The sequence below is a fragment of the Rhinopithecus roxellana genome, chromosome 4, assembly GCF_007565055.1.
Source record: "Rhinopithecus roxellana isolate Shanxi Qingling chromosome 4, ASM756505v1, whole genome shotgun sequence".
NCBI lineage: Eukaryota > Metazoa > Chordata > Mammalia > Primates > Cercopithecidae > Rhinopithecus > Rhinopithecus roxellana.
This window is the reverse complement of record NC_044552.1, coordinates 66583613-66606197: the sequence shown is the minus strand read 5'-3', so window position 1 is coordinate 66606197 and position 22585 is coordinate 66583613. Positions and strand designations below refer to the sequence as shown.

Here is a 22585-nt window from a genome sequence, read left to right as displayed (position 1 = left end):
TTGAATGGCAGTAGAAAGTGCCAGCTCCAGGTCAGTTTTTGGCTATCACTTAAGGTTGCTATGACTTCACTGTCAGAATGTTTTAATAGAAGCCTAGTATGGTAGGTAGCAGTGGATGAAAATCACCCATTGTTTTCACAAGTGAATTAAGTTCATATTCTTCAATCTTGGACTTGAGGCTGAAGCAAGCAAGCAAGGCCTTCAGTCCCTTTCTTTGAAGGTAAGTTACCTGAGAGGCCAGGATCATTCCAAAGTCAGACCCAGCAGTGTCTGATGTTTCTCTATCTTAATTCTTTTTTTGATGTTATTTTAGACCTTGACAAGAGTCTTGACACAACCTCATCCATACTTGTATCCTCCACTCCTCAGATCAAGTGGGAGTTAGATTAGCCTCTGAAGAATGGGTGCATTATTCTCTAGGTCATGACCCTTCTGCAGCAAACCAACACAAGCATCATTTTTCAGTTGTCCTCCTCATGGTGAAGCTAGGCAAGAGCTACTGCCCTGGGCAGAATTTTGGTACCGAACTCTCTCTTTACCAGTGTTCTGCCAAACACAACTCTTAATCGCTTGATTGGACATTTGAGAAATGAATGCGAAAGGATCCTTAGGAAGGGAAGTCAGTTCAGGACATCAGAGCATGTTTTTTAAGATTGCACATGTAGAGACAGGGACTTCCTGGCCTTGGGGCTATCTTTTGTAAAGTGAAGCTTATCTTAAATGAATCCCTTGCCCAGGAAGATTAACTGGACTGGACCGATTAGGATCAGAATTACTAAAGTAGGCCTGTAACTGTGGGTTCAGCATCTGACACACGGGACAAAAAGGAGCATAGATAAATTCATTTTTTAAGTGATGTGAGAAACGTGAGATGGGCCAGGCACAGGTGGCTCACGCCTGTAATCTCAGCACTTTGGGAGGCCGAGGCGGGCGGATCAGCTGAGGTCAGTAGTTCAAGATCAGCTTGGCCAATGTGGTGAAACCCCGTCTCTACTAAAAATACAAAAATTAGCTGGGCGTAGTGGCAGGTGCCTATAATCCCAACTACTCAGGAGGTTAAGGCAGGAGAATGGCTGAGCCTCAGAGGCAGAAGTTACTGTGGGCCAAGGTTGTACCACTGTACTCCAGCCTGGGCGACTGAGCATGAGTTAGTCTCAAAAAAAAAAAAAAGACAAAAAACTAGAAACTTGAGATGAACATGGGTTGGTCTCTCAAGTGAGCACTGCCAGGTACGATAGGAGGTTAAATGTTTTCACAAATAACTGTCACAGTTACGAGGGCCTTGTATGGGACCTAGATAAAATCAAAGGGAATGTTTCTACAGTTTAGGGCTGCTTGTTAATTTCCCTTTGAGCCTGTCACAACAATTTAGAGAAACTTCAGCCAGTGTGTCTTGGGTCTCATTGCTATCCCTCTCCTCGTGTTCAAAAGTGCTATTTTTTGGATAGTTGGAAATTGTTTGAAGATTCAGCCAGTGATGTAAGTTAGAAAATTAAATACTCTGTTCTAGATAAGGTTTGATTAGAATTTGAAATCCAAGGTTTGTCCTTTCTTCTTCTCTTAGTCATACGTGAGATACCTTCAACATAGGAGTTCTAGGTGGCTTATATGAACGAGAACACCTTGAGCAAAATATTTGACAAATGGATTATATCCCTTTATATATATTTTTGTTGCAGCGATGGTAAATTAATAACCAGGCATTATTTGAAGGAAAAAAAGTCTGGGTTTTGTTTCGACACTGAAAACTCATTTTTGAATGTAATCTGAAAATGAAAAGAAAACTAAATTCATTTTCTTTAAAGCAATTTCTGTTCCCACCAACTTTCTATTTTAGCAGCATTGCAATAATATGGAAAAGTAGAATAAGAACATTTAGTTTTAATAAGGAAACGAGATGACAGAGTTACAAAGATGATTTTCCGTGTTGAACAGTTGGTCAGCTTTTATGGGATTAATTTTGATAAGGATATGTGTAAGAATTTTTTAGTGAGCCAATAGCTTCTATCAGCCAATCATTTTGACAGTATGTCCAGGCTGGGCCCAGTGGCTCACGCCTGTAATCCCAGCACTTTGGGAGGCCAAGGCCAGCAGATCACCTGAGGTTGGGAGTCTGAGACCAGCCTGGCCAACATGGTGAAACGTCATCTCTACTAAAAAAATTAGCTGGGCGTGGTGGCAGATGCCTGTAATCCCAGCTACTTGAGAGGCTGAGGTTGGGATATCTGCTTGAACCTGGGAAGCAGAAGTTGCGGTGAGCTGAGATCCACCATTGCCCTCCAGCCTGGGTGACAGAGTGAGACTTTGTCTTAAAAGCAAAACAAGGCCGGGCGCGGTGGCTCAAGCCTGTAATCCCAGCACTTTGGGAGGCCGAGACGGGCGAATCACGAGGTCAGGAGATCGAGACCATCCTGGCTAACACGGTGAAACCCCGTCTCTACTAAAAATACAAAAACTAGCTGGGCGAGGTGGCGGGCGCCTGTAGTCCCAGCTACTCGGGAGGCTGAGGCAGGAGAATGGCGTAAACCCGGGAGGCGGAGCTTGCAGTGAGCTGAGATCTGGCCACCGCACTCCAGTCCGGGCGACAGAGCGAGACTCCGCCTCGAAAAAAAAAAAAAAAAAAAAAAAAAAAAAAAAAAAAAAAAAAAAAAAAAGCAAAAAGCAAAACAAAACAAAAGACAGTATGTCCAGTCTCTTCTGGGTAGATTGGATGAACCTGGCTATTCTAACAGACAAATTATCAGTTATAACAGACACTAATAAAATGGGTAACACAGGATTCATGGGGAAGGTCCTATAGACTGTGTAGTCTCAGGGGAATAAAGTGCATTGTTTATTTTTCCTGAGAAAATGTTATTTCAGTTGCTAATTGTCTACGGAAGAAGAAATAAAAGCAGGAAGAAATAAAAGCACAAAGAAATAGAAGGTTTAAAAAAATTAAGGCAGGTTATTTTGTTTCTGTACAGTCTCCTGCAGACAGATCTCAGAAGATTCATGCTGGTGATGAAGTCATTCAAGTTAATCAGCAAACTGTGGTGAGTTTGTTTATTGAGACTCAATTTTCTTCCTTAGAACTTTTAATTAAATCTAAAACCATTTTGTTTAAAGTTTTAAAATTTGCCGCTTATATCCCATTTGTCATTATTTTAGGTTGTGCTAACATGAACATACTTGTGCCTGCCTATTTTGTTTCTATGTATTTGCTCACAACTCACATTGCCTCAAGATAAATTCATAGGTTCAGTTTTTCATTATTCATGAGCAAGTCCTCCCTCTCCATTTTCTTTATTTGAAGGTGGGATGGCAGCTGAAAAATCTGGTGAAGAAATTGAGAGAGAATCCCACAGGAGTTGTGTTACTGCTTAAGAAGCGCCCCACTGGGTCTTTCAACTTTACTCCTGCTCCCCTGAAAAACCTACGGTGGAAGCCACCTCTTGTACAGGTATCTGGGATTGACTGTAAGCCTCCATCTAGCATCAGCACCTGAACAATGTCGAGTATCTCATTAGTCGCCAAACAAAAAGAGATTGAAATTTGAAGGTGATTGATTGGTTTCAGGAGTTTGTATGTAATTATCCTATAATCCTGCCTATGTGAAAATATAAATTCTAGATCTACATGGAACAGTATAGTAGCCAGTAACCATATATGACTATTTAAAGAATGAGGCCAGGCGCGGTGGCTCACGCCTGTAATCCCAGCACTTTGGGAGGCTGGGATAGGCAGAACATGAGGTCAGGAGATCGAGACCATCCTAGTTAACACGGTGAAACCCCGTCTCTACTAAAAATACAAAAAATTAGCCGGACATGGTGGCGGGCACCTGTAGTCTCAGCTGCTCAGGAGGCTGAGGCAGGAGAATGGCATGAACCCGGGAGGCAGAGCTTGCAGTGAGCCAAGATCATGCCACTGCACTCCAGCCTGGGTGACAGAACAAGACTACATTCTCAAAAAAAATAAAAAATAAAAAAATAAAAAAAAATAATAATAATAATAATATGACATTAAAAGTTAATCTCTGCAGGATCGCTGCCTACATTTCAGGTGCAGAATATTCACATATGGCTAGTAACTCCCATATCAGATAGGTGGATACAGACATTTCCATCACTGCAGAAAGCTCCTTTAGTCCTTCTCTCTCATTTCAAACACATACCTACATAACTGTATACTGTTTGAACACGAATGCTGGAGAGACCACATGGGGTTGAGTCTTCAGCAGCACCTTACCAAGGCAGGGTTGGGGGCGGTGAGTGCAGCCCACCCCATGGGGAGCAGTATCACACCATTATTTAGACATTATGTAGTACTGCCAATCTGTGCTGATAATAGAAGACAAACTGACTGAGTTTTATTTAAATTCTTTTCAAACAATATACCTCCTTATTGCTGACACCTGGGTAGATCACACTCACTGGTCACACTCCTTGTTATGCCATTGGTCCTTAGTGTTTGTTTCATAAACCAAGAATGAAAAGCAATAACCTTATAATGTCCTTTTATAACATTGAGATTATAGTTTATTTGTAACTATTTTTGATGTTATTGTACGTCTTCCCTTGGAAGAACAATAGTCTTAAACCATCAATTTTGAAACTTTCTGAGGCAAGGTACTGGAGAGATTATGGAAAGATTATGGTGTCACAGAGGAGAGGTTAAAAATAAATAACTCAGAGGCTGAGTGTGGTGGCTCACGCCTGTAATCCCGGCATCTTGGGAAGCTGAGGTGGGTGGATCACTTGAGGTTAGGAGTTCGAGACCAGCCTGGCCAACATGGCAAAACCCCGTCTGTACTAAAAATACAAAAAGTAGTTGAGTGTGGTGGCATGTGCCTGTAATCCCAGCTACTCGGGAGGTTGAGGCAGGAGAATTGCTTGAACCCAGGAGGCAGAGGTTGCAGTGAGCCAAGATCACACCACTGCACTTCAGCCTGGGTGACAGAGTGATACCCTGTCTGAAAAAAACAAAAACCAACCAACAAACAAAAACTCGCAGAAATAAAGGTAGGGCAAGAGGGGAACATAATTACAGTCAGTTTATAAATAATAACCGAACATATTTTACAATTCACTTTTTAATTGACAGATACGAATTGTATATATTTGTATTGTGCAACACAGTGTTTCAAAATATGTTTACATTTTGGAATGGCTAAATCAAGGTCATTAATACATTTATTACCTCACATGCTTACCATTTATGTTTATTTGTGGCAAGAACACTTAAAATCTACACGTGTTTTAGCAACTTAGCAATTTTCTAGCATGCAATGCATTTTTTAACTATAGTCACCATGCTATACAATAGATCTCTTGAACTTATTCTTCCTGGCTAACTGAAACTTTGTACCCCTTGACCAGGATTCCCCAATCCCACTCCTTCCAACCTCTGGCGGCCGCCATTCTACTCTCTGCTAAGAGTTAGATTTTTTTTTCTTAGATTCCACATATAAGTGAGATCATGTGGTATTTGTCTATATGTACCTGGCTTATTTCACTTAACACAGTGTCCTCCAGGTTCTTCCCTGTTGTCACACATGATAGGATTTCCTTCTTTTCTTCTTTTTTTTGTTTTGTTTTGTTTTGAGATGGAGTTTCGCTCTTGTTGACTAGACTGGAGTGCAGTGCCGCTATCTCGGCTCACTCACTGCAACCTCCTCCTCCTCCTGGGTTCAGGTGATTCTCCTGTCAGCCTCCTCCTGAGTAGCTGGAATTACAAGTGCCCGCCGCTATGCCTGGCTAAGTTTTGTATTTTTAGTAGAGACGGAGTTTCACCATGTTGGCCAGGCTGGTCTCAAACTCCTGACCTCAGGTGTTCCGCCCGCCTTGGCCTCCCAAAGTGCTAGGATTACAGGCGTGAGCCAACCGCACCTGGCCAGGATTTCCTTCTTCTTTTTTTTTTTTGAGAGCGGAGTCTCGCTGTGTCGCCCAGGCTGGAGTGCAGTGGCGCGATCTCGGCTCACTGCAAGCTCCGCCTCCCGGGTTCCCGCCATTCTCCCGCCTCAGCCTCCGAGTAGCTGGGACTACAGGCGTCCGCCACCGCGCCCGGCTAGTTTTTTGTATTTTTAGTAGAGACGGGGTTTCACCGTGTTAGCCAGGAGGGTCTCGATCTCCTGACCTCGTGATCCACCCGCCTCGGCCTCCCAAAGTGCTGGGATTACAGGCTTGAGCCACCGCGCCCGGCAGGATTTCCTTCTTTTTTAAGGGTGAGTAGCATTCCCTTGTGTATATACACCACGTTTTCCTTATCTATTCATCTGTTGATGGACTCTTGGGTTGACTCCATGCCTGGGCTATTTTGAAAAATGCTGCAGTGAACATGAAGGTGCAGATATCTCCTCAGCATACTGATTTCATTTCCTTTAGATGTGTATCCAGTAGTGAGGCTGCTTTTTCATTTTTCAGGGAACCTCCATAATGTTTTCCATAATGACTCTGCTAATTTACATTCCCACCAGCCATGCGCTAGGATTTCTACATCTCCACATCTTTATCACCCTTACCTTTTTTTTTTGATAGTAACCATCCCAACAGGTGCCAGCTGTCATCTCACTGTGGCTTTGATTTGCATTTCCCTGATGATTACTGACGTTGAACATTTTTTCATATCTCTGTTGGCCATTTGTATATCTCCTCTTGAGAAATGTCTATTCGGGGCTGGCTGCAGGGCTCACACCTGTAATCATAGCACTTTGAGAGGCCAAGGCAGGAGGATCATTTGAGCCCAGGAGTTCAAGACCAGTCTGGGCAACAAAGCAAGATCCTGTCTCTACAACAATTTTTTTTTAAAACCAACTAGCTGGGTATGGTGGCACATACCTGTAATCCCAGCTACTTGGGAGGCTGAGGGGGGAGGATTGCTTGAGACTGGGAGGCTGCTGTGAGCCTTGATTGTACCACTACATCTGCCCTGAGTGACAGAGTAGAGACCCTGTCTCCAAAAAAAAAAAAAAAAAAAAGAAAGCAAGAGAGTGATGTGAATTCAGGTCCTTTACCCATTTTAAAATCAGGTTCTTTGTGTGGTTTTTTTTTTTTTTTTTGCTATTGAGTTCTTTGAGTTCCTTATATACTTTGGATATTAACCCCTTATCTGATATATGGTTTGCAGATACTTTCTAGGTTGACTCTTTGTCTTGTCAATTATTTGCTTTGCTATGCAGAAGCTTCTTAATTTGATGTAATCCCACTTGTCTGTTTTTGCTTTTGTCACCTGTGCTTTTGCGGTCAGAGCCAAAAAATCATTGCCCATAACCAAGCCTATTGATTATATCCCAGCTGCTTCTGTTTACATTGGTCAGTGTAAAATTTAAACGTGCTTAGATTTTTTTGGATTTCTCAGAATATGATACTTAACATTACAGAGGTGCTAATTCTGCATAGGTAATTGATGGAGTGCCTGCCAAATGCTTGCTCTGCCTGCTCATTGTTGCATGAGATAAATGTTGGGTTCTGAAGGAGAGAGAGGTATGGACTGTGAGGTGGGAGCCTGGGAGGGTAGGTGGGATTTGCATTGGCAGATGGGAGCATGTATCATAGAGGAGATGAATGCTTTTGTTTAAACACACTCACTCACAAAACATAGATAGACCACCATCAGAGAAGGGCAGTATCTTAGATAAGGTTTCCTAGAGCAGAGTCTGAGATGCACATCCTTGTGAGAGCAATTTTTGAGGGTATGTGCTCCAAATAAAACTGGTAAGGGAGAGAGGAAGGCAGAATGATGACAGGGAAGCAGCAAGGATGCCTCTCAGGGGCAGCGTAGCCTTGACCTACTATGCAGGACGAAGCATCCTGGTGGAGCCACACAGCTCCGGGCTCTGGTGGCCCTGCTTGGGCGAGGCAGCTCTGTCAGCTGAGGGCCATTCTTCCAAGAACGGGCAGCCATGAGCCTTAGTGGCTGGCACCCCCAGCAGCGGGGGGTGGTAGTGGTGGCAGTGAGACTCTAGGTGGGCTCCAGAGCTTCTACCAGAAGGAATGAGTAGCTCAGACTCTCTGGAGCTGAGGCTGGGAGATAAAGTTGGACTGGTTGCCTGAGACTATAATGGCAGGTATGGAGTGTCAGGCTGAGGAGCATGGGCTTTCTCCCACAGGTGACAGGTTGACAGCTGCTTTGACATTAATACCTCTATTACTCTGCTAGGGCTGCCGTACAAGGTGGTAGAAGTTCAAAGTCAAGGTGTCAGTGGAGTTGGCTTCATTCTGAGGACCCTCTCCTTGGCATGCAAATGGTGGTCTTCTTCCTCTGTCCTTGTGTGGTCTTCCCTCCATATGTGTCTGTGTCTTAATCTTATGGGACAGCAGTCATGTCAGATTGAGCCCACCCTGATGACCTCCGTTTTAACTTAACCACCTCTTTAAAGACCCTATCTCCAAATGCTGTCACTTTCTGGGTACTGGGGGTGAGAATTTGAACATAGGAATTTTAGGGGACACAGTTCAGCACATAACAACATCTAAACATAAGAACCACCAGAAGGGAGGCTGCTGTATAAGGGTAGATACAGGGCAATGTGGTCCTGGGCAAGGCTGGTGACGGGTGATTTAGTGAAAGACTAAGAATGCTGGAGGCCACTGGGAAGCACATCAGAAGGGCTCAGGAAGCAGCACAGCCTGGTGGTTACGAATGTGGCCTCTGAGTTGAACCACTTGAGTTCAGGTCCCAGTTCTGCCACTTACTAGCTGTTGTGGGACCCTTAGTCAAGGTATGTAATCTTTCTAAGCCATGCTCTGCTCTTTAATAGTGTTGACTATTAGAAAATGTTTTGGGGTAAGGGTGAGAAAGGCCAGCAAGGCCAGGGAGAAGCAAGTGCCCAATGTGACAGGGAACCTGGGTGGTGACAAAAATTGGAAAATCAAAAAAGAGGCCATTTGGAGGGAAGAGATGTTGGGTATTTTGAGCATAATTGAGTTTGAGGCAATAGAGGAAAATTCACGTGGATCTGTTCAGAACATGAGTGAAAATAATTTTTAAGTACAGGCTAGTGTTGGTCCCTGGAAGTTCACTTAAGAAGGGACACTCTGCAATGTTCTCTGGTTTTGCCTACTTTCCTGCCAAGTCCCACTAACTGTGCAGTTTGAGGAAGAGGTGGTGGTGAGAGATAGAGACACCTAATTTTGCCTGTGACCCAGGGAGATAATTACCATAAAAATGCAGACACCATTTTATAGCTTAGCTACCAAGTGTTCTTGTGATGTGCCCAGGATATTTTCAGAATATAAGCTCTGGTAGACAAATACTCTGTAGAGTTAGCCCCCAGCCCTGGGGGTTTCTCTGTGTTCCATTCTTCATTATTCTTTGTGCCTGGACACCAACCCTTCCCAGAAGAGAGCTCTTAAGTTTTTCAACATCATTTCTGTTGACCTGTCATAGAAAAGGCATTCACCACTCTGTTTTGATGCCACACTCCTGGTAAATGAGAGTTACTGATATAGAAGTAATTATCAATGTATGTATTTTCAGTGAGTATCAATTTTGTGGAAATGTTCTAGTTTACTTTTGCTTCTAAGATTTGTAGAATCTGGATCCTGGCCTCCTGTTTTCAGATATGGTCCAAGATTGACATGTTGAGATGTCAATCAATTACAAATTGAATAGAATTGATAGATTATGCATTAATGACCAAGGTTTAAAATATGGGGTTCTACTCTGGAAGACTGAAAGCTCAGTCCCTGCCCCTGTGACTTGCTATCTCTCCTGAAAATGAGCTGTCCTCTGTGAACCTCCTGGTGGCCATGTCTAGCTCCATCACACTGGCTAGTCAGTCCTTTCAATCCTTAGAATCAGGTCACAGTTTCACTTCAGGGAGCTCTTCCATCACAACCAGTGTTGAAGGGTAGCTTTTTTTTTTTTTTTTTTTTTTTTTTTTTTTTTTTTTTTTTAGTAGAGACAGGGCTTCATTATTTTTTCCAGGCTGATCTTGAATTCTTGAGCTCAAGTGATCCACCTGCCTCAGCCTCCCAAAGTGCTGGGATTATTACAGGTGTGCGCCCACATACCAGGGTAGCTTTTTATGTCTGCCCAGGGCTTAGCACAGTCTCACTGGCCATCACCAAATATTTCCCTGCCTTGACTCCAAGATTTCCTTGCTGTTCTTTACCAACCAGAAAAATCATTGTTGTCATTGTTAGACTGTAGAAAGGTAAGATTGAAGGTCTCACGTGAGATATTAAAAACCATGCCCTTTGAGACCAATATCATAGTTCAAATTCAGCCATGTGGATTTGAAATTAAGATTATATACATATATGAATGCATATATGTATATATAGTACTAAAACAAATGGTATAAGGTTGTGTATTTACTATGGGAAAGCAGTGTCCTAAGCTGTTTACATGTGTGATCTTAATTCTCACAGGCACCCTATGTTGATACTATTCTTGTCCCTATTTATTCTCATGTTATAGATGGGGCACAGAGATATTGTGTGACTTGCTCAACAATAAACAGCTAATAAGGGCCGAGCGTGGTGGCTCACACCTGTAATCCCAGCACTTTGCGAGGCCGAGGTGGGCGGATCACCTGTGGTCAGAAGTTTGAGACCAACCTGGCCAACATGGCAAAACCCTGTCTCTACTAAAAATACAAAAATTAGCTGGGTGTGGTGGTGCACACCTGTAATCCCAGCTACTTGGGAGGCTGAGGTAGGAGAATCACTTGAACCCAGGAGGCACAGGTTGCACTGAGCCGAGATCGCGCCACTGCGCTCCAGCCTGGGAGACAGAGCGAGACTCCATTTGAAAACAAAACAAAACAAACAAAGAAGCAGCTAGTAAGTCTAGCCAGGGTCACATCCAGAGTTCCAAACAATACTTCTAGTCAATAGTAGTGCGGCTACTGATTTGATTTCTTTTTCTTTCCTTTCCTTTCCTTTCCTTTTTCCTTTTTCCTTTTTCCTTTTTTTTCCTTTTTCCTTTTTCCTTTTTCCTTTTTCCTTTTTCCTTTCCTTTCCTTTCCTCCCTCCCTCCCTCCCTTTTTTTTTTTTTTTTTGACAGAGTCTTGCTCTGTTACCCAGGCTGGAGTGCAGTGGTACACTCGTGGCTCACTGCACCTTCTCCCTCCTGGGCTCAAGCAGCCCTCCCATTTCATCATCTCAAGTAGCTGGAACTACAGGCGTGTGTCACCACACCAGGCTAATTTTTATATTTTTTTTGTAGGGATGGGGTTTTGCCACGTTGCCCAGGGTGGTCTCGAAGTCCTGAGCTCAAGCAATCCATCCACCTTGGCCTCCGAAAGTGCTGGGATAACAGGCGTGAACCACCATACCCGACCTTGCTAATAATTTTCATGAACGAACTCATCTAACTCTCACTGCAGCTCTATGCAAGAGATATTATCAGTATCACTCCTTTACAGAGGAGGAAAGGGAGGCCACAGATGTTTAAGTAATTTCCTCAGAGCTAGAATCATAACCCTGGCACCTGGCTGCTAAGCCTCTGCTTCTTGCCACTATACATCGTCTTTCAAATCTCTCAGCTAATTCTAAGGGTTTCAAAGAAGAATGTAAGTTAAATATTGCAAATATCTATAAACACATGAATGACCTCAGTCCCTGTTCAGACACGGGGTTGGTGTTGGTTTGGGGAAGGGGAAATGAACACCAAGAATCATCTCTGAATTGATCTCCACTCTTTGCATTGCTGTGTTACTCCTGTTTCAGACCTCACCTCCACCTACGACAACCCAGTCCCCTGAAAGCACTATGGATACCTCGCTGAAGAAGGAGAAGTCAGCCATCCTGGATCTTTATATTCCTCCTCCGCCAGCTGTTCCCTACTCTCCCCGGTATGTTGCTGTCCATTGTCATGGTAGGCTCGTCTCCTGTTGGTGGTGTTTGTAAATGGTGGTGTGAAAAGAGGATCTTGAGAGAGGAAGTTGCTGAGCCACAGTATGACAGGGATGAATCTTGAACTACCATTAGAAGTATGATCAGCCTTACTTTATAGGAATATAGGGACAGATCTAGGTTCTGTGGGGCTTGAAGCTATACAGTTTGGTGGGGAGGACCCTTTTGAGAAAAGAATATGGCAATACTGGCCAGGTGTGGTGGCTCACACCTGTAATCCCAGCACTTTGGGTGGCTGAGGCAAACAGATCACTTGAGCTCAGGAGTTCAAGACCAGCCTGGGTAACATGGTGAAACATCATCTCTACAAAAAAATACAAAAATTAACCGAGTGTGGTGGCAGATGCCTGTAGTCCTAGCTCAGGAGGCTGAGGCAGAAAAATTGTTTGAGCCCAGGAGGTGGAGGTTGCAGTGAGCAGAGTTTGTGCCATTGCACTCCAGGCTGGGTGACAGAGCGAGACCCTGTCTCAAAAAAGAAACAAAGAAAAGGATATAGCAATACCTTTTGAAAAATGAATGAAAACATGCTCTCCTGGGACCTTGGAAGGGTCTGTTGGAGGCCCTGCAGGTTAAGTTTCATTAACTCCATGGTAAATTCATCTTGAGGGGATAGATGATAAGTATTTCTGTGAGATTAATGAGAGTTGCAGCTTGATTTTGCTGAGAAAGATGTGTTCTTCATAGAACTTGAAAAAAACCTATGTGGCCAGGTATGGTGGCTCACACCGATATTTCCACACTTTGGAAGGCCGGTTCAGGAGGATTGCTTGAGCCCAGAAGTTCAAGACCAGCCTGGGGAATATAGTAAGGCCCCATCTCTACAAAAAATTTTAAAAATTAGCTGGGTGTGGTTGTGTGCACCTGTGGTCTTAGCTACTTAGGAGGTTGAGGTGGTAGGATCACTTGAGCCCAGGAGGTTGAGACTGCAGTACACCCTGCACGCCACTGCACTCCAGCCTGGACAACACAGTGAGACCTAGTCTCAAAAACAAGAAAACGCAAACCCATGTGACTGTAGGTATGAACATTTCATATTTGTGTGTGTGTGTGTGTGTGTGTGTGTGTGTGTACCATAAATTCTTAAAAGATAGTTGCTTTCTTCATGGCTAACTTAAATACTGTATGGTATAATGAGGGTGGTATATAGAGTGTACAGGATGATTTAGGTGTGATCTAGGCTTATTTTAATCAACTCACATATTTATATATGTTGATAAAACTAGACAATCTGGCTCATTTATTCAGCATATCTTTCCTGAGTATTGGGTCTGGGTTACCATCTGACACAAAACAGACTTGGTCCTTGACCCTATAGAACTACCAGGGTCTTATTCAACAATTCAAGCATATATTGAGAAATATATGATTAGGCTATAATATTTCATAAAACAAAGTTCAGGCTGGATTTTATTACAGTGACATTTTACTTTATATCAGAATTTGTTGTTTACTAGTTTTCATTTGAAGCTGAGGTATTTGCTTCATTGTATTTCTTCTGTTTTGGGTGCAGAGATGTTTTCTGTTTCCTTGAGTCTTGGTTTACTCAGAACTTATTACAGCATGTACGAATGTACCTCAGGTGATCGGGGCATTCTGGTTCGCGGGATCTTAAGTGTGTTTAAAGTTACAGGTAGTCTTTGCCTCCGCATATAGAGAGCACAGCATTCCACGATGACTAATGTGTGGATTGTTTTATCAGAAACTGGAGGTGGATGCCCTCCCTTGATCCAGAGTGTTCTTGTCTGGGTTGCTGGAGTAGTGGCAAGAAAAGGAGTGGTGTGTACATAGTGAGAGATAAAGGAACCTGGGGCTAGAAAGAGAACTGGATTAAACTGCTTGGGAGGACGCTTTTGAGAGTGCACAAACACACCACCCATGAAGGATTTTCTGAGGAATGAAAAATGTGAATGGATTACCAAGAAACCAGTCATGAGTCATGGAAACTTTGTGAATGGGGAGTTATATGCCAGGTTTAAAGGTATGGAAGGAGATATATTTGTGGGTGGGAGGGGTAGGTGGGTGCCATCCCACCTGGGAATACCACACACAGGCATGGCTGATTAGTAGATTGCTTTGGGAATCAGTTGATTCTGTATTTTGTCTAGCAGTTTTTGTCCTGATTTGCCTAATGGAATTTACCAAGTGCAGAAAAATCTAATCAGCTGGTAACTTGGACTCAATCCTACACTTTAAACTGACAGGTAGGTAGAATTAGGATGGAATCGGTGTATCCAACTTTTGTTGGTTTTGTAGTATTTGGTTCAGAAAAGAATCACTCTCCATTGGTTACTATAAAGGTTCCTTTGGCTGCGTGGTGGCTCACGCCTGTAATCCCAGCACTTTAGGAGGCTGAGGCGGGCAGATCATGAGGTCAGGAGATTGAGACCATCCTGGCTAACACGGTGAAACCCCATCTCCACTATAAAATACAAAAAAATTAGCCCGGCATGGTGGCGGGCGCCTGTAGTCCCAGCTACTCGGGAGGCTGAGGCAGGAGAATGGTGTGAACCCAGAAGGCAGAGCTTGCAGTGAGCCGAGATCATGCCACTGCAGTCCAGCCTGCGTGGCAGAGCAAGACTCCGTCTCAAAAAAAAAAAAAAAAAGAAAGGTTCCTTTGTATCTTTTGACATGGTTTTCAAATATAATAACTTCATTATATATCAAGAGTCTTTTTTGCTGGATTTTGGCAAAGATACAACTTTTGGCATGAAAAACATGGTTTGCTAGAGCATACCTTAACGTGTGATTGCTGTAGTAAATAGGATATTCAGCTACACACAGAAGCACAGGAAAACCAGAGCTGTCTTTTCAAAGGTATATTTGTTTAGATATATCTATTTTAAAAACCCTGCATTTACTCTTTTTTTTTTCTTTTTTTTTTGAGATGGAGTTTCACTCCATTGCCCAGGATGGCGCTCCATTACCCATAACCTCTGCCTCCTGGGTTCAAGCAATTCTCCTGTCTCAGCCTCCCGAGTAGCTGGGACTATAGGTGCCCGCCACCACGCCCCACTAATTTTTGTATTTTTAGTAGAGATGGAGTTTCACCTTGTTTGTCAGGCTGGTCTTGAACTCCTGACTTCAGGTGATCCACCTGCCTCGGCCTCCCTAAGTGCTGGGATTATAGGCAGGAGCTACCATGTCTGGCCTGCATTTATTCTTATATTTCATCACATCATGGTATTTGGCTCTAGTGTAATAGGATCTGTATGTATTTGAGTGGCAACTGGGGTTGACAAAAGGAACGCTTTTCCCCCAGTGGAAAAGGAGAATTTAAGTTATCTTCTGTGTGTGGAGGTAGCAGGACTGCTGGAATTCTTCAGTATGAGAACATCTTTGTAAACAACTTAAGTATTGCCCATATTATCTTCCAGGGATGAGAATGGCAGTTTTGTTTATGGAGGGTCCAGTAAGTGCAAACAACCACTGCCTGGTCCTAAGGGTTCAGAGTCCCCGAATTCCTTCTTGGACCAGGAAAGCCGGAGACGAAGATTTACCATTGCCGACTCGGATCAGTTGCCTGGTTATTCGGTGGAAACCAACATTCTGCCCACAAAAATGAGAGAGAAAACACCATCTTATGGTAAGTTTCGAGTGTTTGTCTTGTTCTGCCGTCGGCCTTGACTTCTCCTCCCCGCCCCCTGCCTTAGTTGGAACTGTTGGATGAATTTGGCAGACTTTAAGAGTAATCTGAGGAAAACATAAACCTCAATGAAATTCTAAGTATGAGACCTTTATTCATTTCTCTCAAGCGGATCCTTGTTGAGTCATTACTCTGCCTGGCATCAAAGCCCAACTGGGTGAGATCATGTTACAATTTTAACTTTCAGTGCCTGGGTTTTAGCTTTGGAGTTGCTTTGCTCTGTAGACTCACAGGCTCAAGTTTAATGTGCCTCTATCTTAATTGCCTGCTATGGAAATACAGTGCTTTAAAATACTTTTCTTATTTTAAAATTTGTTATTGCTTCTGTCTAAGTGGGTGTGATATTGTGAGGTCTAAGTTATAAATAAAGGCAAGGATTCACTAAAGTTCCAGAACTCATCAAATTTGTCACCTTCTCTCTCGTCCCTCTGAAGGCAAGCCACGGCCTTTGTCCATGCCTGCTGATGGGAACTGGATGGGGATTGTGGACCCTTTTGCCAGACCTCGAGGTCATGGCAGGAAAGGTATGTTTAAGTCAAGCAAACCAAGGAGCAGCAAATGGGGAGTGAACAGACCCAGGCCCTGGTTTCACCTCTGTTTGTAAATGTGTTATAATAAGTAGACTGAATAGTTGGCCTCTCTGAGCCCCATTTTCTCATCTATAAAATCAGGACTGCGGAAGATCTTTAAGATCCTACTTATTTCTAGAATGGCAAAATTACGTCATCCTAGTTAGTGATTGTAAATATCCTAATTAGCATTGAGTGCTGTAAAAAGGCTGTAGACTTTAATGGTCTAATTTTTATGTTTTCATTTATTTTTTAGAGACAGGGTCTTGCTCTGTTGCACAGGCTGGAGTGCAGTGGTATGATCATACCTCACTGTAGCCTTGAGCTCCTGGACTCAAGCAATCCTCCTGCCTCAGCCTCCCAAGTAGCAGGGACTACAGGTCCACACTGCCACTTCTAGCTATTTTTTTTTTTTTGGTAGAGACAGGGTCTCAATATGTTGTCCAGGCTGGTCTCAAACTCCTAACCATAAGTGGTCTTCCTGCCTCAGCCTCCCAAAGTGCTGGAATTACAGGCATGTGCTACCATACCCAGCCAGTGGTCTAATTTTTTAATAAATAGAAATAAATTATTCGTTAGACAATCTTTTTTAAAATTTATTTTTTAAAATTGAGATGGAGTCTTACTATGTTGTCCAAGCTGGCCTTGAACTCCTGGGTTCAAGTGATCTTCCCACTTCAGCTTCCTGTATAGCTGGTGTTATAGACCCACTGTGCCACCATGCCCAGTTTTCATTAAACAATCTTTTTTTTTTTTTTTTTTTTTTTTTTTTTTTTTTTTTTTTTTTGAGACGGAGTCTCGCTCTGTCGCCCAGGCTGGAGTGCAGTGGCCGGATCTCAGCTCACTGCAAGCTCCGCCTCCCGGGTTCACGCCATTCTCCTGCCTCAGCCTCCCGAGTAGCTGGGACTACAGGCGCCCGCCAGGTCGCCCGGCTAGTTTTTTGTATTTTTAGTAGAGACAGGGTTTCACCATGTTAGCCAGGATGGTCTTGATCTCCTGACCTCGTGATCCGCCCGTCTCGGCCTCCCAAAGTGCTGGGATTACAGGCTTGAGCCACCGCGCCCGGCCCTAAACAATCTTATTCTAGATTTTGTTACTTTTATTTTTGGAGTTTGTTTGATTTCTGATGAACAAACATGGATTTTTTTTCTTCCAAATCCTTCTTGTGTTAGAAGGAAATTACTATTTGAAAAGAAATTTGTGTTTAATTCACCCTGTAATCAAAGTCACTGGTTATTACACTAGTCTTGAGTGAAATGTTTTAAAACATTCTCATTTTATTGCCAGATTGCATTTGATTATCATCATTGGCAGAACACTATAACATTGTTTTTGCAGTTGTTGAAACAAAGGGCAGTTGAAAAGTTAAGTACAATAGGCTTTAGATAGTAAAAGGAAGAAGAAAAAATTCTGGAGGCCTAACCTTCCAAAGGGATTGATTGACCCCTCACCCTTTCTAGGGACTTGGTAAAGTTTGTCACCTAAGTATGCATATCACCTCTATTACGCTAAAGTGAAAAAGGGAGAGATGCCTGGGTACCATTCAAGATCACCTTAGTTAACGTGTGAGTATCTGTGGAGCAGTCAGCAGGTGGCAGGGCTGTCCTTTGTTTAGATTTAGACACGTTAACATCTTCCTTACTGTTCTTCTGAGTCTGGGTTGAGCCTTTTATTTATTTTATACATGGAAAGATGAAGTGTCGGGGTTAGGGGGTGTGAAATTGGGAAGTGGAAAAATACTTGTTCCCTCCACACCTCCTTCCATATTTTTCTTGCATGATTGTTTTGGAATAAAGGTATCCATCTACACACAGCCACTTTAAAAATAACAGTTTTATTGGGATATAACTCATTGCATGAAGTTCAGCCTTTTAAAATATACAATCAGGTGGGTTTTAGTATATTCACAGAGTTGTGCACCAGCTGCCACTATTCCAGAACATTTTTGTCACCCCAAAAAGAAACCTTGTGCCTTTTAGCAGTCACTCCCAATTCCGTCCTCCTTCAGCCCCTGACAGGCATTCATCTACTTTGTGGATTTGTCTATTCTGGACATTTCATATAAATAGACTTACACAACATGTGGCTTTTTAAAAATGGGCACGTTTTAGATGTGACTGTTCCCCTTTCATTACAAAAGCAAAGCAAGTACATTGAAAAACGTGGAAGGCATGAGAAAATAAAACTCAGCTGGAATCTGTTTCTCCAGCCTAAGAAATAATCACTGTGAATGTTTCGTGTGATTTCCAGTTGTTCCTGTATTCACATTTATATACTTAGAAAAAAGTGCAAAATGGGAGAAGTTGGCCGGGCACAGTGACTCACACCTGTAATCCCAGCACTTTGGGAGGCCGAGGCAGGTGGATCACGAGGTCAGCAATTCGAGACCAACCTGGCCAACATGGTGAAACCCCATCTGTACTAAAAATACAAAAATTAGCCAGGTGTGGTGGCGGGCACCTGTAATCTCAGCTGTTTGGGAGGCTGAGGCAGGAGAATCACTTGAACCTGGGAGGTGGAGGTTGCAGTGAGCCCAGACCACACCATTGCATTCAAGACCGGGCAACAGAGCGAGACTCCATCTCAAAAAAAAAAAAAAGTGGAGAAGTAAATACTCAATAATACTATGTAAAAATGAATATTATCTAGACATATTTTAAAAGAATATAGCCGTATTAGTATGCCATCTTATGGCTGTAGTGCCTATTTATTCAACATGCCACTCTTAGAAATTTAGGTTATTTTTGTTTGTTTTTTTCAAATTCTAAATGTTTCAGTAGGCTAGGTGTGGTGGCTCATGCCTATAATCCCAACATTTTGGGATGCTGAGCCTAACAGATCGCTTGAGCTCAGGATTTTTGAGACCAGCTGGGTGTGGTTGTGTGCACCTGTAGTCCCAGCTACTTGGGAGGCTGAGGTGGGAGGATCACTTGAGCCTGGGAGATGGAGGCTGCAACTAGCTGAGATGGCACCACTGCACTCCAGCCTGAATGACAGTGTGAGACCCTGTTTCAAAAAATAAAAATAAGCATAAAAATAAATGTTTCAGTAAGCATCCATGCCCGTAGATCTTTGCATATTTTGGGGTGTAGAATTTCTGCTTCACAAGGATGCTACATGTTACCAAAGTGTCCCGTATTTTAACTTTGTATTAAGTTTCTTAACATTCCATCCCCATCCCAGGGGGTCTGCTGGCAGTTAGGGCAGGATCACTCTTTTCCTTGTTCAGGAATGTCCCTGAATGCCTGACTTTAATGTCCTGCATTAAACAATGCATAAACAGTTCTTGTTCAGCCATCGCAGGGCACTACAGTCTCTGATCCCCACCCATTAAAGGAGCCCCGTGTGTTACCTCTCAGGTGCTAAAGCAGCCTGAAGTGTGAGGGATCTTTCCCATTTCTGCTTCCAGAGCACCCATTGGTGGGCTCAGCTACATGTGGGACCTTGTGGCCAATCCAGGGAGGAGAGCAGGGTATGGTGCCCACATTCAGGGTGGTGGCAGAAGTCTGGGCAGGCTGAGGGCCCTCCAAAGAGCACTGTGCAGGGGATTGTGACTTTTATTTCTTTATTTTGAGACAGTCTCACTCTATCACCAGGCTGGAGTGCAGTGGCGCGATCTCGACTCACTGCAACCTCTGCCTCCTGGGTTCAAATGATTCTTTGAATAGCTGGGACTACAGGCGCCCACCACCACACCAGCTAATTTTTGTATTTTTAGTAGAGATGGGGGTTCACCATGTTGGCCAGGATGGTCTTGATCTCTTGACCTCATGATCCACCTGCCTCGACCTCCCAAAGTGCTGAGATTAGAGGCTTGAGCCACCGCGCCCCACCGGGATTGTGATTTTAATGGACTTTATCTGTCAACAGGGGAGGACGCCCTTTGCCGGTATTTCAGTAACGAACGGATTCCCCCGATCATCGAAGAGAGCTCCTCTCACCCATACCGGTTCTCCAGACCCACGACCGAGCGGCATCTGGTCCGGGGTGCGGACTACATCCGAGGAAGCAGGTGCTACGTCAACTCAGATCTCCACAGCAGCGCCACGATTCCGTTCCAGGAGGATGGGACCAAAAAGAAATCGGGCTCCTCAGCTACGAAGTCCTCGTCCACAGAACCGTCCCTCCTGGTCAGCTGGTTTACGCGCCTGAAACTGTTGACTCACTGAGAGGGACCCTGCTCAGGCCACCTGCCTGGCTCCTGCCCCAAGTGCCTTGCTTTTACAGTGGACAGCCTCTTCCCGTTTCAGCCTCAGTATTATGTAGTGACCTTATGTAATTTCTTTTTCTTTTTGAAAAGTTATGTACTGCCCTTCTTGGAAGTTTGCAGGATTGGATGGGAACAAATTCAGAGGATCTTAGGTGCTGGCTTGTGGAGACAAAAGGAGGAAAATGAGTAGAGCCTGTTTGTCTTGCTTCCCCAAAGACAAAATGTGGAGACACACATTAGAAATCGCAGTCCTGGCCAGAGATATTATGGTCATTGTGAGGGACTGGTGGCATTGTTCCTCTCTGAGGGGCTGGGGGGACTAAAATTGGTGGCTATTTTCACACAGATGTGTTGGTTTGTGGTCCAACTTCTTTATCTGAAAAAGCCAGTGAGAAAACATTTTTGATTTGATTTTTCTTTTTTTTTGAGACAGAGTCTGGCTCTGTCGCCCAGGCTGGGGTGCAGTGGCCGGATCTCAGCTCATTGCAAGCTCCGCCTCCCAGGTTTACGCCATTCTCCTGCCTCAGTCTCCCGAGTAGCTGGGACTACAGGTGCCTGCCACCTTGCCCAGCTAGTTTTTTGTATTTTTTTAGTAGAGATGGGGTTTCACCATGTTCGCCAGGATGGTCTCGATCTCCTGACCTCGTGATCCACCCGTCTCGGCCTCCCAAAGTGCTGGGATTACAGGCTTGAGCCACCGCACCCGGCCTTGATTTGATTTTTCTAAACTATGTACCATATTTGTAAGTGTAGCAGCTTTGACTTTGCAATAACGTGGCAAGTATCCGATTTCTCCTTTGAGGCAGAGGTTTAAGTGTAGGCCTGTTACACTTATTTGAGACCTTTTTCATGACAGTCTCAGTATAGATCAGTTGGTACAGAAACACATGAACACATTTTGATAGGGCTTATTTCACACAAAGAAGTTTATGGTTATTTGTGTGGGGTGTTGTTGTTATATATTATTGTCTTTAAGGAAAAGAAGCGATAAGATTCGCTGACAGCCAAAGTATCATTTAGAAAAGTGAAGCAACAAGATTTAGGTTGATGAAAGATACATCAGTTTGCATTTTGACCTGTTCAGTGTCTGTCTTCCAGCACAGTGTGTACAGTTCTTCAAAATTGTACACAGTTTGCTAATTAGAAATATCTTGGAAAGCCTCATGGTCACTAATTTTCAACTAGCATCAGGTATTTTGAAAACGTGTGTCTGGATATTAACTCTTGTTTAAACTGAATGTATGATATTTTGTTAGAATGGAAAAGTACTATCTTGTTAATTTAAGTATTTTAAATATAGTTGTATATTTTTCTTACTCTTAGTCACCTGTAATTGAAATATTTCTGTTTTGCGTCATACACGAAGCTAGTGAAAGAGAAAGTGCAAGGTATCTTCAGATTAGCAAGTGACTGTGGCTGTTACCAGCAGGGCACTATTGTTAAAAAAAAATCAAAATAAACCCTCCCAAGCATTTTGGGATTTTATGGATTAGAAATGGAAGAACAGGAGAAGCATGTGCAAAATGAAATTGCACGAGGGGAATTTTCTGAGGTATCTTCCTAGGCAGAGCTGAAATCCCCTACTCCAAAATGCCCTTTCTCACACCACCGAATTGTTGAGTTTGCTGAACTGCCTGGAATTCAGCCCATGAAAATCACTGGAGTTAGGAAACGTCTTCCCTTTAAAATGCCTCTGGTGTGGTTAAAGGAACTAGCAACCACTCGTGTATTATTACTGTGACTGAATTCAGTCAGGATTTTTTTTTTTTTTTTTTTTTTTTTTTTTTTTTTTTTTTTTTTTTTGAGATGGAGTCTCAATCTGTTGCCCAGGCTTGAGTGCAGTGGCACAATCTCAGCTCACTGCAACCTCCACCTTCCAGGTTCAAGTGATTCTCCTGCCTCAGCCTCCCATGTAGCTGGGATTATAGGTGCCTGCCACCATGCCTGGCTAATTTTTGTATTTTTAGTGGAGATCGAGTTTCACCATGTTGGCCAGGCTGGTCTCGAACTCCCGACCTCAAGTGATCTGCCGGCCTTAGCCTCCCAAAGTGCTGGAATTACAGGCATGAGCCACCATGCCCGGCTCAGTCAGGCAGTTTTCCTCTCCACCTCTAAGAGAACTGCCATGAAGATCTAGTATTTCAGCCTGGCGCAGTGGCTGATGCCTGTAATTCCAGCACTTTTGGAGGCCAAGGTGAGTGGATCACCTGGGGTCAGAAGTTCAAGACCAGCCTGGCCAACATGGTGAAACCCCATCTCTACTAAAAATTAACTGGGTGTGGTGGTGGGCACCTGTAGTCCTAGCTACTTGGGAAGCTGA

General features: G+C 43.5%; 1 protein-coding gene across 2 annotated transcripts in view; it reads left to right on the top strand.

The window, feature by feature from the left end:
* CNKSR3 (CNKSR family member 3) overlaps window positions 1-20778 on the top strand; it is a 106150-nt gene extending 85372 nt beyond the window's left edge. For both annotated transcript variants that reach the window (XM_010357553.2, XM_030928339.1), the window contains exons 8-13: window positions 2967-3035; window positions 3296-3442; window positions 11658-11782; window positions 15218-15426; window positions 15921-16010; window positions 19926-20778. In XM_010357553.2, coding sequence (XP_010355855.1) covers window positions 2967-3035; window positions 3296-3442; window positions 11658-11782; window positions 15218-15426; window positions 15921-16010; window positions 19926-20224 — 939 coding nt within the window. In that variant the 3' untranslated portion in view covers window positions 20225-20778. The remainder of the gene's footprint in view (window positions 1-2966; window positions 3036-3295; window positions 3443-11657; window positions 11783-15217; window positions 15427-15920; window positions 16011-19925) is intronic.
* Window positions 20779-22585: the final 1807 nt, after the last annotated feature.